Source organism: Camponotus floridanus, unplaced genomic scaffold, assembly GCF_003227725.1.
Source record: "Camponotus floridanus strain SB8 unplaced genomic scaffold, Cflo_v7.5 scaffold85, whole genome shotgun sequence".
Taxonomy (NCBI): domain Eukaryota; kingdom Metazoa; phylum Arthropoda; class Insecta; order Hymenoptera; family Formicidae; genus Camponotus; species Camponotus floridanus.
The window spans coordinates 202,224-215,454 of NW_020229855.1; the positions used below are offsets into that span (position 1 = coordinate 202,224).

The 13,231-nt window shown below is 35.5% G+C and overlaps 2 protein-coding genes across 2 annotated transcripts in view; one reads left to right on the forward strand and one right to left on the reverse strand.

The window, feature by feature from the left end:
• The window catches only part of LOC105251729 (probable multidrug resistance-associated protein lethal(2)03659), a 469,824-nt gene that overhangs the window by 55,749 nt on the left and 400,844 nt on the right, over positions 1 to 13,231 (forward strand). The gene's annotated exons all lie outside the window — the stretch shown is intronic.
• On the reverse strand, positions 6,445 to 7,184 carry LOC112639727. The gene is made up of 2 exons (XM_025414604.1): positions 6,986 to 7,184; positions 6,445 to 6,881 (listed from the first exon to the last, which is right to left on the reverse strand). Exons 1-2 carry the CDS (start codon positions 7,182 to 7,184, stop codon positions 6,445 to 6,447), a joined length of 636 nt encoding a protein of 211 aa, XP_025270389.1.

Here is a 13,231-nt window from a genome sequence, read left to right on the forward strand (position 1 = left end):
TCTTCAAGGTCAAATCAATGGTACCATCTTATGGCCCTCTCGAAACCATATAAAACATGTCTGAACCATTTTTCTCTAAAATAAAAAATGAAAGAGATATTTGGGGTGGACACTTAAAATGGGACACCCTGTGTGTGTGTGTGTGTGTGTGTGTGTGTGTGTTCGTGTGTGTGTGTGTGTGTGTGTACAGGATGATTCAAAATAACCCTATTGCCCTTTAAATGACATATTCTTGAGACAATTCTAAGACGATTTTTCCTTTGGTAAAATTTCGTCTGACGTTAGTTTTTGAATTATTAAAGGAAGTAATTAACTTATGACGAGTCGGATACAAGAAGTAGGTAAGGGTGGCGCGATTCACCGTCGGACGCGAGTGCTTATGCTGGATGCCTGTTGCGATTAGGGATGTTCGATTCTGAATCGATTTTTACAGAATCGATTTTTTTTTAGCAAATAATCGATTTTTTAAATCGATTTTCTTATATTTAATTTTTATATAAATAGATTATTTTAAGACAAAATAGATTTTTCGATTCCTTAATAAAATATTTGTTTTAGAAATGCTTTTAAGCATTTCTTCAAGCTTCAACCAATCAGGATAAAGAAATTTTCATTCTGTTCGACTTGATTGGTCAATCCCAATGCCTTCCCACTCGCAGCCATTAATATTTAATTTCTATATTTTATTACTAGTCATGTGGTGATCATGAAATGTTGTCTCTCTCTCTCTCTCTCTCTCTCTCTCTCTCTCTCTCATCCTTGACTGCGTCCGAAATTCACTTCCAGTACTGCTGCCACTATTGGAAATATTATAGATACTTTGTACTGACATCAGTATTGAATTACTAAATTTCCGAACGCATAACGCAATTCTTTAACCTTAAAACTTGTAACACGTGTAATGCCTGTATCACACTAGCGGCTCGCGGTTGCGACTGCGATTGCGATTGCGACTTAAAAAAATAGACCGCAAGCTAAATGGCAGTCATCAGTCGCAATCACTGGCCATTGGTTTAGACAAAATCGCAATCGCAGTCGCAATCGCAGTCGCGACCGCGAGTCGTTAGTATGATACGGGCATAACGCACATGTTGAAAAGCGTTACTACGCGTGTTATATGGTCAAGACCAACACTATTAATATTGATAAGTTGAATAATTCTTACTTTCCCATTCTAAAAAGAATAAATGTTTTTCCCCTCTCATAATTAATTTAATTTAAGTTTTTATTCTGTTCCCTTTACACGGTTCCTCTCTTCCCTCTCTTTACCCCCCTCTTCCCGCTTTCCCCGTTCACCTGGCTCCCGTCCCACTTCCACTCGCGTTCACGCTACCCATCTACCCCCTCCCTTACCAACAGCCAGCTATGATATTTCGGCATACGCGTCTCATTACCGTTCGAACTTGCGATCTATCGACACATTTATTTCGACGCTATATCTATCGGCTCTTCCATACCATCTTTTGTAACATTTTTGGTGAGCGTTATTTCATTTTTCTTTGTCTCCATCTTCCTTCTGCATATTTTATTTGCGAGATCATTATTATACGAATGCTTTAACGATAATTTTTCTTTACTCTTTCTGTTATAATTTATCGTTCTCAATCATTAATTTTTATTTTTGAATCTGTATTGCCTCTATTTTCTTTATACAATTGTCTTGTAATTATTAGCTCTGTTTTCAAAATTGTAATGACCAGTCTATGACATTATTTTTATATCTATTTTTATATTATGTCTTTTGTACTTTCATTTTGTATTTTTTTTACCACATCTGTGGTTATATGTGCTAAACTTGTTGCTCCTTTCGGTTTATAATTATTACAGATTGCCTACGGAGATTCTTAGGATTTTACACTATATAATAATTCATTACATCTGAAGACGAAATCTCCTGAGTTTTTTCCATATTTTCGTTTCGTGGAACGGTCCTTTCTTGTAAACATTCCAACAACGAAGGTGAGCATCATATCTACACATGTACGCAGATCCGTTACAATTCTTGGAGCTCTGTAATAAGTTTTATATTAGCGACTTCCTTATGCTAATTCTTCAATTTACGGTAATAATTTTTGAGCGTTATGTCTACAGACTTATTATATTATTGTATACGCAACTCACACTCTGTTATAATTTTTATGTGCGCCTTGTCTGCACGCATACGCAGATTTTCTAAGACTGTTGTTCTTATTTCACACTTGCGAATTTTGTATATTATTTTATATGTCTTTAACTTGGATTCTCCTCAACTTTATCGTTTACTACCATTTTTTAATTAAATTTGTTACACTGAAGAGAGCCCGATACGGGTAGAAACGTTTGACATTATGTTAATAAATTTGCACTTTCATACGTTATTTCTGTTATATTATCCATCCTTGCCAAAATAACGTATAGGTGCTACCTTTTAGTTTGTCGCCACATGATTCTGGCTCATCGACCCGTAATATTATTTTTGAATTTATTTATTTTTTATACATTGAGCCTTAAACTACTTTTCAAATTTTTTTGTTAATTTTTTAACTATTAATATTCACCTTGCTATTTTGTATAAAGTTTATTTTGTAACACAACGTTCGTATAAAGTGTATTTCGTATCACAATGTTCGTATAAAGTTTATTTCGTATCACAATGTTCGTATGATCGCTTGCGACAACGTCTCGAGTCACTCGGGATCGCGATTACGCCTTAAAATGACTCGGGTCGCAACGCGTGACCATCTTCGCTCGTATATAGTGTCCGATATGTACTCGATACAATGCCTGAATATAATTTTCTGATATACGCTCGATACAATGCTTAGAGAACATGCTCGATGTAAGTCTAGCAGTCGATTGACTGAGCCGATGACTGCGGTCCTCAAATTTTCCACCGACACATCCGCAAATCACATCATTGGTGGGCTTTAGATCCACCCATCCGCGGATTGTCAACAGCGCACATCGAACAAAGGCGCGAAGAACGCGCAAGTTTGTTTAGAGAACAAAGCGTAGGTTTGGTATCATGCCGCCACTCTATGTGTGCGGCTCTGTGTAGGTGTGTATATGTGTCCACGTCGCTTTCTTTCTCTTTTCTTTACGCATGTCGTGCACGACCTTTTATTTCTATGACGCGACAACGCGTGTTCTTCATTCTTTGTTCCTTGTAGTGCATTACTTTTTTGATCCGGTCAGGCGGTCGTGAAAATAGTGAAATAGCGGTTACCACAGTCACGTTTTAACTGTTCAACTATTTGTTCAAGAGTATTCTAATGAAAGGTACGTATTTTACATTCTTTCTTACAAAACAAGCATATTTTTTAACTTATATTTATAATTGTATAATAAAACTTAAGACAAGACAATAAATAGCAGTAAGAGCAATGCGAAATACTTATTCGCAATAATTTATTTCACACTTAAGATTCGATAATCTCATTAAATAAAGTGTTAATTACCTTGTGTACGGTATTTTCTTTCCCAAGTTAACGGGTTTATCTAATAACTAACAAAATTTCACTATAGTGTGCTCTTAAAATTTGCCTTTATTCCCTTGCATGCTTTCTTTATAATGGCTGACTTTTTATTACCTTTTTACGATTTGTTTATCGAACGCTTTCACTCGGCGCTCTCTCCCGGGATCATAGCAAACTAATTACGTGCAACGCTCTGAGGGCGACACAATACAACGCGGGAATATGAATATAATATAAACTAAATTTCTTAAATCTAAATTTTGTGATTATAACAAAAACAATATTAAACAATACTGCCGGCCTTGAAAGTACCTTCAAAGCGACTTTCAAAGCTTATGTCTCGAGGCAAAATAGAAAGCTTGGTTACAGGTCTTTGGTATATTCCGGTGTTAGTTTTTACATCGACGACTCTGATTAAACCGTCTTTACCCGGGTACGTACGTATGACTCTGCCTAACAGAGAGGAAACATTTTGATCGCGCAAGAGTATCATAACTCCTTCTTGCATTGTATTTTGGATTCGCTTTCACCTGTGTCGTTGCTGGAGCTGGGTTAAGTATTCTACTGACCATCGTTTCCAAAAATTTTGCTTCATTTGTTCTAGGAGTTGATAGCGATTAAGTCGGTTAACATTAACATCTGTGATGTCCGCTTCGGCAATTGAGACAAGTGGGCGATCAATTAAGAAATGGCCTGGTGTTAGAACTTCAAGGTCATCAGGGTCCGCAGATAATAACGTTAAGAGCCTCGAATTAAGTATCGCCTCTATTTGAGCGACTAGGGTGGTCAGTTCTTCGAAAGTCAGTAAAGCTGAATCTACAATCCTTGTCAGATGGTTCTTACAAGCTTTGACGGCTGACTCCCACAGACCTCCCATATGGGGCGATTGTGGCGGAATAAAGTTCCATGCTATAGATTTTTCTGAAAGATAATCACATATTTTAGCGCTATTTGCATTAATGAATTTATACATCTCTTTTAAAGCGTTCGCCCCTACAAAATTTGTACCATTGTCCGAATAAATTTTAATGCATTTGCCACGCCTGACTATAAATCTCTTTAACATATTCAAGAATGCCGCGCTACTTAGGTCTGACACAATCTCTAGATGAACAGCTTTAGTAGTGAAACATACAAAGACGCACAGATATGCCTTGTCTTGTTTTGACTAATTTTGATACTAAAGGGACCGGCGTAATCTACTCCGGTTTTTGAAAAAGGGGGTGAAGGCGTTATCCGTGATGCGGGTAAGTTACCCATCAATTGTTCTGCGGGAGTTGCGCTGGCGCGATAGCAGACGATGCACTTGCGTAAAGTCCCTTTTATAGCATTTTTCCCTGACGTAGGCCAATACTGGGTGCGGATTATGGCAAGAAGTGTCTGAGCTCCTGCGTGTAAATTTTTTAAATGCGCTTCCTTTATAATCAGATGAGTAAGATGATGATTTCTCGGAATTATTATAGGATGCCTTTGTTGATAATCTAATTGTGATCTTTATAAACGCCCTCCAACTCTCAAGAGGTTGTTTTTGTCCAGAAAGGGACGAAGCGATAATATTTTGCTCTTTGACAATATTTCTTTCTTACGTGATAGTACTGCTATTTCCTCTGAAAATTCTTCGTTTTGAGCTATGGCCAAAACGACGTGCTTGCTGCGTTCGAGTTCATTTGATTGTAACGGGCCATTAAGTTTGCTATCCTTTCGTATGGAATTTATCTTAGAGTTATGGATAAATCGTAAACAGTAGGCTATAGTGCACTTGAGGCTATAGTGCGCTTGAGGCGACTTAATGAAGAAAATTTGTTTATGAAACTTGGCTCCTTATTTTATACCGCATGTAGAGTGACGACTTGTTTCTTTGCTTCTGGCAGCTCTTCGATGTTGAGCGGCTGTCGCGAATCACTCAACCTTTCGTTGTAGTCCTCTTGTAGGAAGAGGGGTCCGTTCCACCAAAGCTTGTGATCTTGTATTTCGTCCGGGTCTATTCCTCGTGACAAAACGTCGGCGGAATTTTGCTCTGATTTAATGTGATGCCATTTTGCATCTGCTAGTCTCTGAATTTCAGCCGTGCGATTAGCCACGAAAGTGTGCCACCGATTAGATTCACAGGCTATCCATGCTAAGGTGATGGTAGAGTTGCTCCACAGATGTTTCACATCGAAATCTGAATTTAAAAATTCAATTACCCTTTGATATAATCTGGATAGTAGAAGGGCATCACAAAGTTCTAGTCTGGGCAAAGATATGATTTTTAAGGATGCTACTGTTTTTGAACACAACAATGTGACGTGATTTTGATGATTGAAATCTGTGGTTCTAGCATAGATACAAGCACCGTAAGCTCGTTCGGACGCGTCGCAAAACCCGTGTAGCTCTATTCACGAAGGTTCATTATATAAAATTCTGCGGGTTATTTTTATATGATGGAGGTGTGCTATCTTCATGTACCAATGCAGCCATTGTATATGAAGATGATTTGGAAGTGATTCATCCCATGCAAGCTGAGAATGCCATCATTGTTGCATGATTATTTTAGCCCGTATGGTAACAGGTCCCAAAAGATCAAGCGGGTCAAAAATCTATGCAATATACAAGAAAGAATATATCCCTTAGTGAGCCTCGCTTGTCGCCCTGTCGGCCTGATTGTATAACAAAATGTTTCGAGTTGGGTATTCCATAACTGCCCGAGGATTTTCGTGCTTTCACTAAATTGCACTGACGTTTTGACATCGCTCTGAATTATTGAAGAATGGTTTGATTTCCACTTACGTAGCTTGAATTTGGCTAGTCGGAGTATTTCGGTGATTTCTTCTTTTATCCTTAGCAGATTCTCGATATCGTTGGCGCCTAGATCGTCCACATAAAAATCCTCCATTTGATGATCTCAGCAGCCTCTGGGAGTTTATGTTGCAGCCTTATTGCAGCTTGGTGAAATGGCTAAGAATGCAGAACATGCTTCCTAATATGTAACCGTTTGAAGCTCGTATGTTTATATTTCTTGCTCAGGAGCGAACCTCCAGAGAATGCGTTGTAGGGTACACTGTTCTGGAATTACTCGTATTTGGCGATACATCTTTGATATATCAGCAGCGATGGCGTATCTATGTTCTCGAAAACGTAACAGTATGTTGAAGAGGTCCTGCTGAATGATGGGGCTCACCATTTGCACATCGTTTAACGATATCCCTGATTCTGTCTTCGCAGAAGCATCAAAAACGACTTGCAGTTTTGTGGTTTCGCTTTCCTCTTTGATAACTGCGTGATGCGGTAAATAATATGTCGGGTACTCCTGCTTGTCGCTTGACGCGTTCTGAATGAGCTTCATGTGTCCTAATTCTATGTATTCTTGCATGAACGCATCGTACTGCCGCTTCAGCTCGGAGTGTTTGCTTAATTTTTTCTCCATAGCGTTTGGTCTACGTTTAGCTATATCATAAAAGTCGCCTCCTTATAGTTGTCTTTCAATGGAAGATGTACAACGAATCTTCCATCTTTGTCTCTGGTGTGAGTCTCGTTGAAATGGTCTTCACAGCTTTGGTCTTCAACTGTTAAGTTGTATTTTTTCTGAAATTCCTCGAGTAACCAGAATTTTTCCAATTGTTTTTGTAACGTTGTTTGGTATGCTAAATTGCAATACACTGCTTTACTAGTTGTTATGGCCGGACTGACTGGTCCTGATACAATCCAACCTAGTTTTGTCTTCTGGAATGTGGGTTTCGATTTGCCCATTTGAATTTGCTCGATGCACAGCAATTTCCAAAAGATTTTTGAGCCTATGATTAAATCAATAGCCTCTGGCTACGTGGCTAGCCCGTGGAACGCGGGATCCGCAAGCTTGAGGTTGCATGGTACTATTTGAAAAGAATTTACATCAATGGTTACAGCTGGCAATTTATTGATTATCTTATTGACGATTAGGAATGTTAATGTCTCCTCATACTTGTTGAATCTGGAGCAAATCGGCACGTACTTCACTCTTCGAGATGAATGAGACTTCGTTGATTCCGTCTATCTTCATGAGCGGTCTGCTGAGCTTTAAGCGCTTGCACAATTCCCTTGACATGAGATTAGGCTGTGAGCCTGAGTCTAATAATGCTCTACATACATTCGAATTTCCAAAATGATCGTGAATGTTAATTGTGGCTGTCGACAACAAGATATACAAAGAAGGATCATACAAACAATTTGATGATGAAGAATTAGTTGCGTTATGTGCGCTTTTCTTGTTTGATTCAACTTTATCTTCACGCTCTACCGAAGAAACGCTTGAATCGTTATTATTACTCTCTACTTTGGGTGCAGGGACATTCAAATCAGCTTTATCCATATGTAGTAGAGTGTTGTGCCGTTTGTGACATTTCTTGCACGATCCGTAATTGCATCCCTTGCCATAAAACGGCTTTAAACAATTAAAACACAATTTACAACTCTTGACCTTTTCTAACCGCACTTGAGCTGACATGTCGTGAAATAGAAGACATTCAAATATTTTATGTGTATTTTTGCAGATCGGGCAAGAAAGATTCTCTGTATTTACATGCGCGTTTACAATCTTATGTTGCTTTGCAGTTTGTTGCTTTGAATGTCCTTGCGTGTTTTAGATATATTGAATGAAGCGGTACGAGTTAAGGCGTTCAGGAATGAACATCTCTTTTCTAAAAGTGTGGTGAAGTTTTCCATGCTGGGGAGTTCTTCCTTGTCGGCCCTTTCTGCTTCCCATTCACGCCTTGTATGACTATCTAACTTTGGCACAAATAGTTGTATGAGTAATGTGTCCCACTGGTCTGCGGGTTGTTCTAGGCGCTTTAATGTGCGTATATGCTGCTGGATGATATCAACTAACTGTCGAAGTGAGGAATGTGATTTCTTTGAAAATTAATTAAAGTTTGTACATGATGTTATATGATTACTTTGTTGCCCTTATAATGTTTCTGTAAAATTTCCCACGCTATTTGATAATTCTCATTACTTCTAATACTTCGATTAATTTGTACGCGTCTCCCTCCAGTGCCCACCTGAGATAATGTAATTTGTCTATTAAAGGTAGCGATACGTTGTCGTGTATCATAGATGTGAAATTATCGCGAAACGGCAGCCATTTTTCCTACGTACCATCAAACTTTGGTATCTCGATGGTGAGCAAACGTATTTTGTTTGACTGTATTGCGTTAATTGGATGATTTGCTAATAGAAGTTGCGCTCCCTGGAGGGGAACATGTACTTGTGGAATCATGCCTTTTGCTTTAATGACAGAATTATAGAATTTGCCTTCGAAGGTTTCACGCTCTCCGTTATCGATTTCCCCTTCCACTGTCCTCTAATCCGCTTTATATCTCATCAAATTCTTTCCACATTAACTCTATTTCTTCTAGTCATACCGGAATCTTTTGACGTTTTTGCTCGTTATTCTCACATTCATTCAGAAACGTAACAAATCGAGTCAGTCTTTTAAATGAGCTATCCATTAATATTTGTGCTGTTATTTTGAACGATACGAAGAAAACAGTGTAGAAATTGAGATCATCTTGATATCGAGAATAGATGTTTATGCAAATGTTAATATAATCACTGTGATAAATCGAATATGTATGCAATGAACATTGTTACCTGAAAGGGATGTTTCTTACCATTGCCTATTGACAGGCCTCTAGTCATGAGATTTGTAAATATTTTATCGAATTCCCGTGCAAAGGCAACTTATCGAGCTCTTCTGATTTGCTTTGTAATGCTTTTCCTTTGTGTCTCTCGTGAGCATGTGCCTTGTTGCCGAGCTATATCGTCTTATTTTGTTGTGCTGCCGAATGATCCGGCTCGAAGGACCATGTTAATTACCTTGTGTACAGTATTTTCTTTCCCAAGTTAACGGGTTTATCTAACATAAATTTCACTATAGTGTGCTCTTAAAATTTGCCTTTATTCCCTTGCATGTTTTCTTTACAATGGCTGACTTTTTACGATTCATTTATCGAACTTTCGTCACTCGGCGCTCTCCCCCGGGATCATAGCAAACTAATTACGCGCAACGCCCTGAGGGCGATACAATACAACGCGGGAATATGAATATAATATAAACTAAATTTCTTAAATCTAAATTATGTGATTATAATAAAAACAGTATTAAACATAAAGTATATAATATATTACTGCAAATAAGTATTTCACTTTGCTTTTACTGTAGTTTATTGTCCTATGTTTTATTAGAATTGTAAAGCAATTTAATAGTTTTTCATTCTTTTTGCTATAATTTGTTAGTTTCTGTAAATTATTTAAAAAATGAATTGAGTTATGATTTGAGTGTAATATAATATTGCATATTTATTTTTCAGATAATTTTCATGTAATCTAATTTAGCGTATTACTATTACTTGAAGAGGTGCAATACAAAGTTTGTACATTGTACATACATAGTCCTGTTCGGACTAGTTTAGAAGACTGTTTTATATAAACTTAAAGGTTTGTATTTTACTTTTTCTAAATGCATGCGTATTTCTAAACTTATCATTCATGCTATTAACTTATATTCAAATATTTTTATGGAAATTTAAATTAAAGATTTGAGAACTTGTGGTTCGTTTTCTTTTATCTCGTTATTTCTTTCTATACAGGAAAGGTTTTTATTTGATGGATTGCGGGTGGTTGCATAAGCATAACGTATGAGATACTAAACTAATTTCTAATCCTAATCATTTTGTGTATGTATGTGTGTCTCTTTTAATTCGTCTATTATTCATTTTGTGTGTTTGCAGAAATATTTATTATAAAGAATAATAAGTAAGCAATAGAAAATATTTTAATGGACTAACAAAATAATGAACATATTTAATAAACACAGAATGAAGTAAGATATAAATAAGATATTAGTGATATATATATATATATATGTATATATATATATATATATATATATATATATATATTTCAATGGCTGTGTTCGGAAATCATGCTCTTAAAACTCTGAATGTATTTCTGTGCATGATCATCTTTTCGTAAATAACAAAAATAAAACCACTCAGAATGCCCAAATTAATAATAATTTGAAGATAAAGATCACATATAGGAAGAACTTCATTCTGTTAAATGTCACTATTATTTTTCTGATTTAATTTTGATTTAATATAATAGTTTTACAAAAGTTTTTAGTATCATCTAAAAGTACAAGTATTGTTTGGAAATATTTTATTCGCACTGATACTGGTGGCAAATGTAAATTGTGTCAAATAATAGTGAAAACTAGTGGAAATACTACTAATTTGAAAAATCATCTTAAAAGAAAACATGAGATGTTAAATCAAGACAAAGAAAATAACAAGAAGCAGAAAATTCAATGTGAAATAAGTTTAAATTCAAATGCAGTATTAAAATGTTTCTATGATTTAAATATTAATATATATTTTAATAAATAATTTCTTTTCTGATTTAGGAAAATATTATTAATGAATTAAATGACTCTGAAGACGACCCGGATGTAATATTATCATCGATATCAACAATATCGCATAGTTCTACACCGTCATGTTCTACACGTATTCTCCATCAATATCTACATCATCTGTGTGTGAACAAGAGAAAGAGAAAAATACTCAGCAAGTGAAGAATATTCAGCCACAAATAGATGAAACAATATCTAATATAAAAGCCTTTAAAGGTAAGAAAATATATTTTTATTTTTGTTCTTATCTCTTAAAGTCATTAATAAAGTTGTAGAAAAAAACAAGATTCTTATAAGACTGATTTTTGTTAAGAGGTGCAAAAAGTGGACAAATAACAAATGCGCTGCTTTATATGATTGCAAAAGACAATTTATCTTTTAATACGGTAGAGAAAGAGGGTTTTAAATATTTCAAAAACGGCTGTATCTCTGTATAAGATTCCGGGAAGAAAAACTATTACGTTAATAGAAAGGAAATATGAAGTTCTCTCAAATATAATGAAAGTTAAATTATCTTTTGTTGAGTACTTGTGTCTCACGACAGATGTGTGGATGGACACATTAAATACGAGAAGCTATTTAGGAATGACAACGCATTTTATCTTCAATAAAAAATTTACTTCTATAATTATTGGAATGAATTAAGTGAAAGGCATACCTCAGATTATCTTGGACAGTGGCTTTTAAGTATATGTACTGAATGACATATTCAAACAGATAATGTTGTTACTGTTGTGACAGATAATGCAGCAAATATTGTAAAGGCAGTCAATAATATATTTGGGAAGAATAAACATTTGCCTTGTTTTGCTCATATTCTGAACTTAGTTGCAATGGTATCATTAAAAGATAATGGCGAAATGAGGCCTTTTGTGAAAAAATAAAAACGTTAGTTGTGTTTTTTAAACAGTCTGTTGTTGCTGCAGATGAGTTACGTAAATATAATGTAAAAAATTGATTCAATCTGTTCCCACACGATCGAATTCAACATATTATATGTTAGAACGATTTATTGAACTATCGGATAATATTAGTTTGGCATTATTGGAATGTCCTAAAGCACCAATGTTAACTGCTTCAAAACTGCAACTTGCCACAGAAATAATACAAGTAATGAATCCTATCGAAGCTGCTACAAAAGAAATTTGTGGTGAACAATACGTTACAGGAAGTAAAATAATACCACTAATCAATTGTTTGAGAATGAAAATTGATCGTTTAACCGTTAATATATGTTAAAGTGCAGCCATAAAACTACTTAATTCACTCTCTACTAATATTAATATGCGATTTGGAGCTATAGAGCAAGTACATCTTATGGCCGCATCAACTATCTTAGATCCTCGCTTTAAACGATTACATTTTAATAATCACATTGCTTGCTCACGATCCATAAATAAAATAATTAATCAGATGGAAAATATTAATAATTTCTTTCTTTAAGAACATATAAAATTAACTGAGAATATAAGCTTTTCAAATGACATATGGTCACGAAGATCTTGCTAACCCAGACAGCACAAAAAGGCTAAAAGATGTCTTAAAGATGTCTAAAGGACTTTAAGACATCTTTATGTCGTCTTTTAGATGTCTTTTGGACATATCTGCTGTCTGGGAATAAGCAATCTCATGAAAAATCGAATGATATGCCAATTGATTTGAAACATCTCCACTAACCAACAATTGGTTTAACTGAAGATCCCATATCTTACTGGTATAATAAATCAATATATCTGTCTTTGCAAATCATTACGAAACAATATTTGTCAATTGTGGCTACATCTGTGCCATCAGAACGTTTATTTTCCAAAATTGGTAATATTATGGTCGAAAATCGTAGCAAATTGTCGCCAAAACATTTACAAAATTTGTTATTTTTAAATTCCTTGTCAGTAAAAGAATGGAAATTACATGAATAAATAATTTGCTGCCCAAACGAGTCTTTTTCCTATCCAATATTACATCTTAATGTAGCATACGCATTTGATTATTTATCATCAGTCATAACATGTTATTTATTCTTCGTATTTAGAAAATTAAGATGATGAAAAATTAGTTACTATTTTCAAATTACGTGCGTAAATAATAATTATATTATATAAAGAGAAAATTATAATTATTATTTAATTTAATAGAATAAATACGCCGATGCATGCGGTTCAACCGCATTTTAATTCCATTAAAGAAAGAAATGAAAAATATAACGATATCGATATTAAAGCGCGCAAGACGCGTATAGAGACAGCGCGGTGTTCCGCGCGGTATATAGCTGTCTTACTCGCACTCTCTCGAGCGCCGAGCGAGACAGACGGCTATCGGACACCTCTAACTCGGTATCATGTCTTAT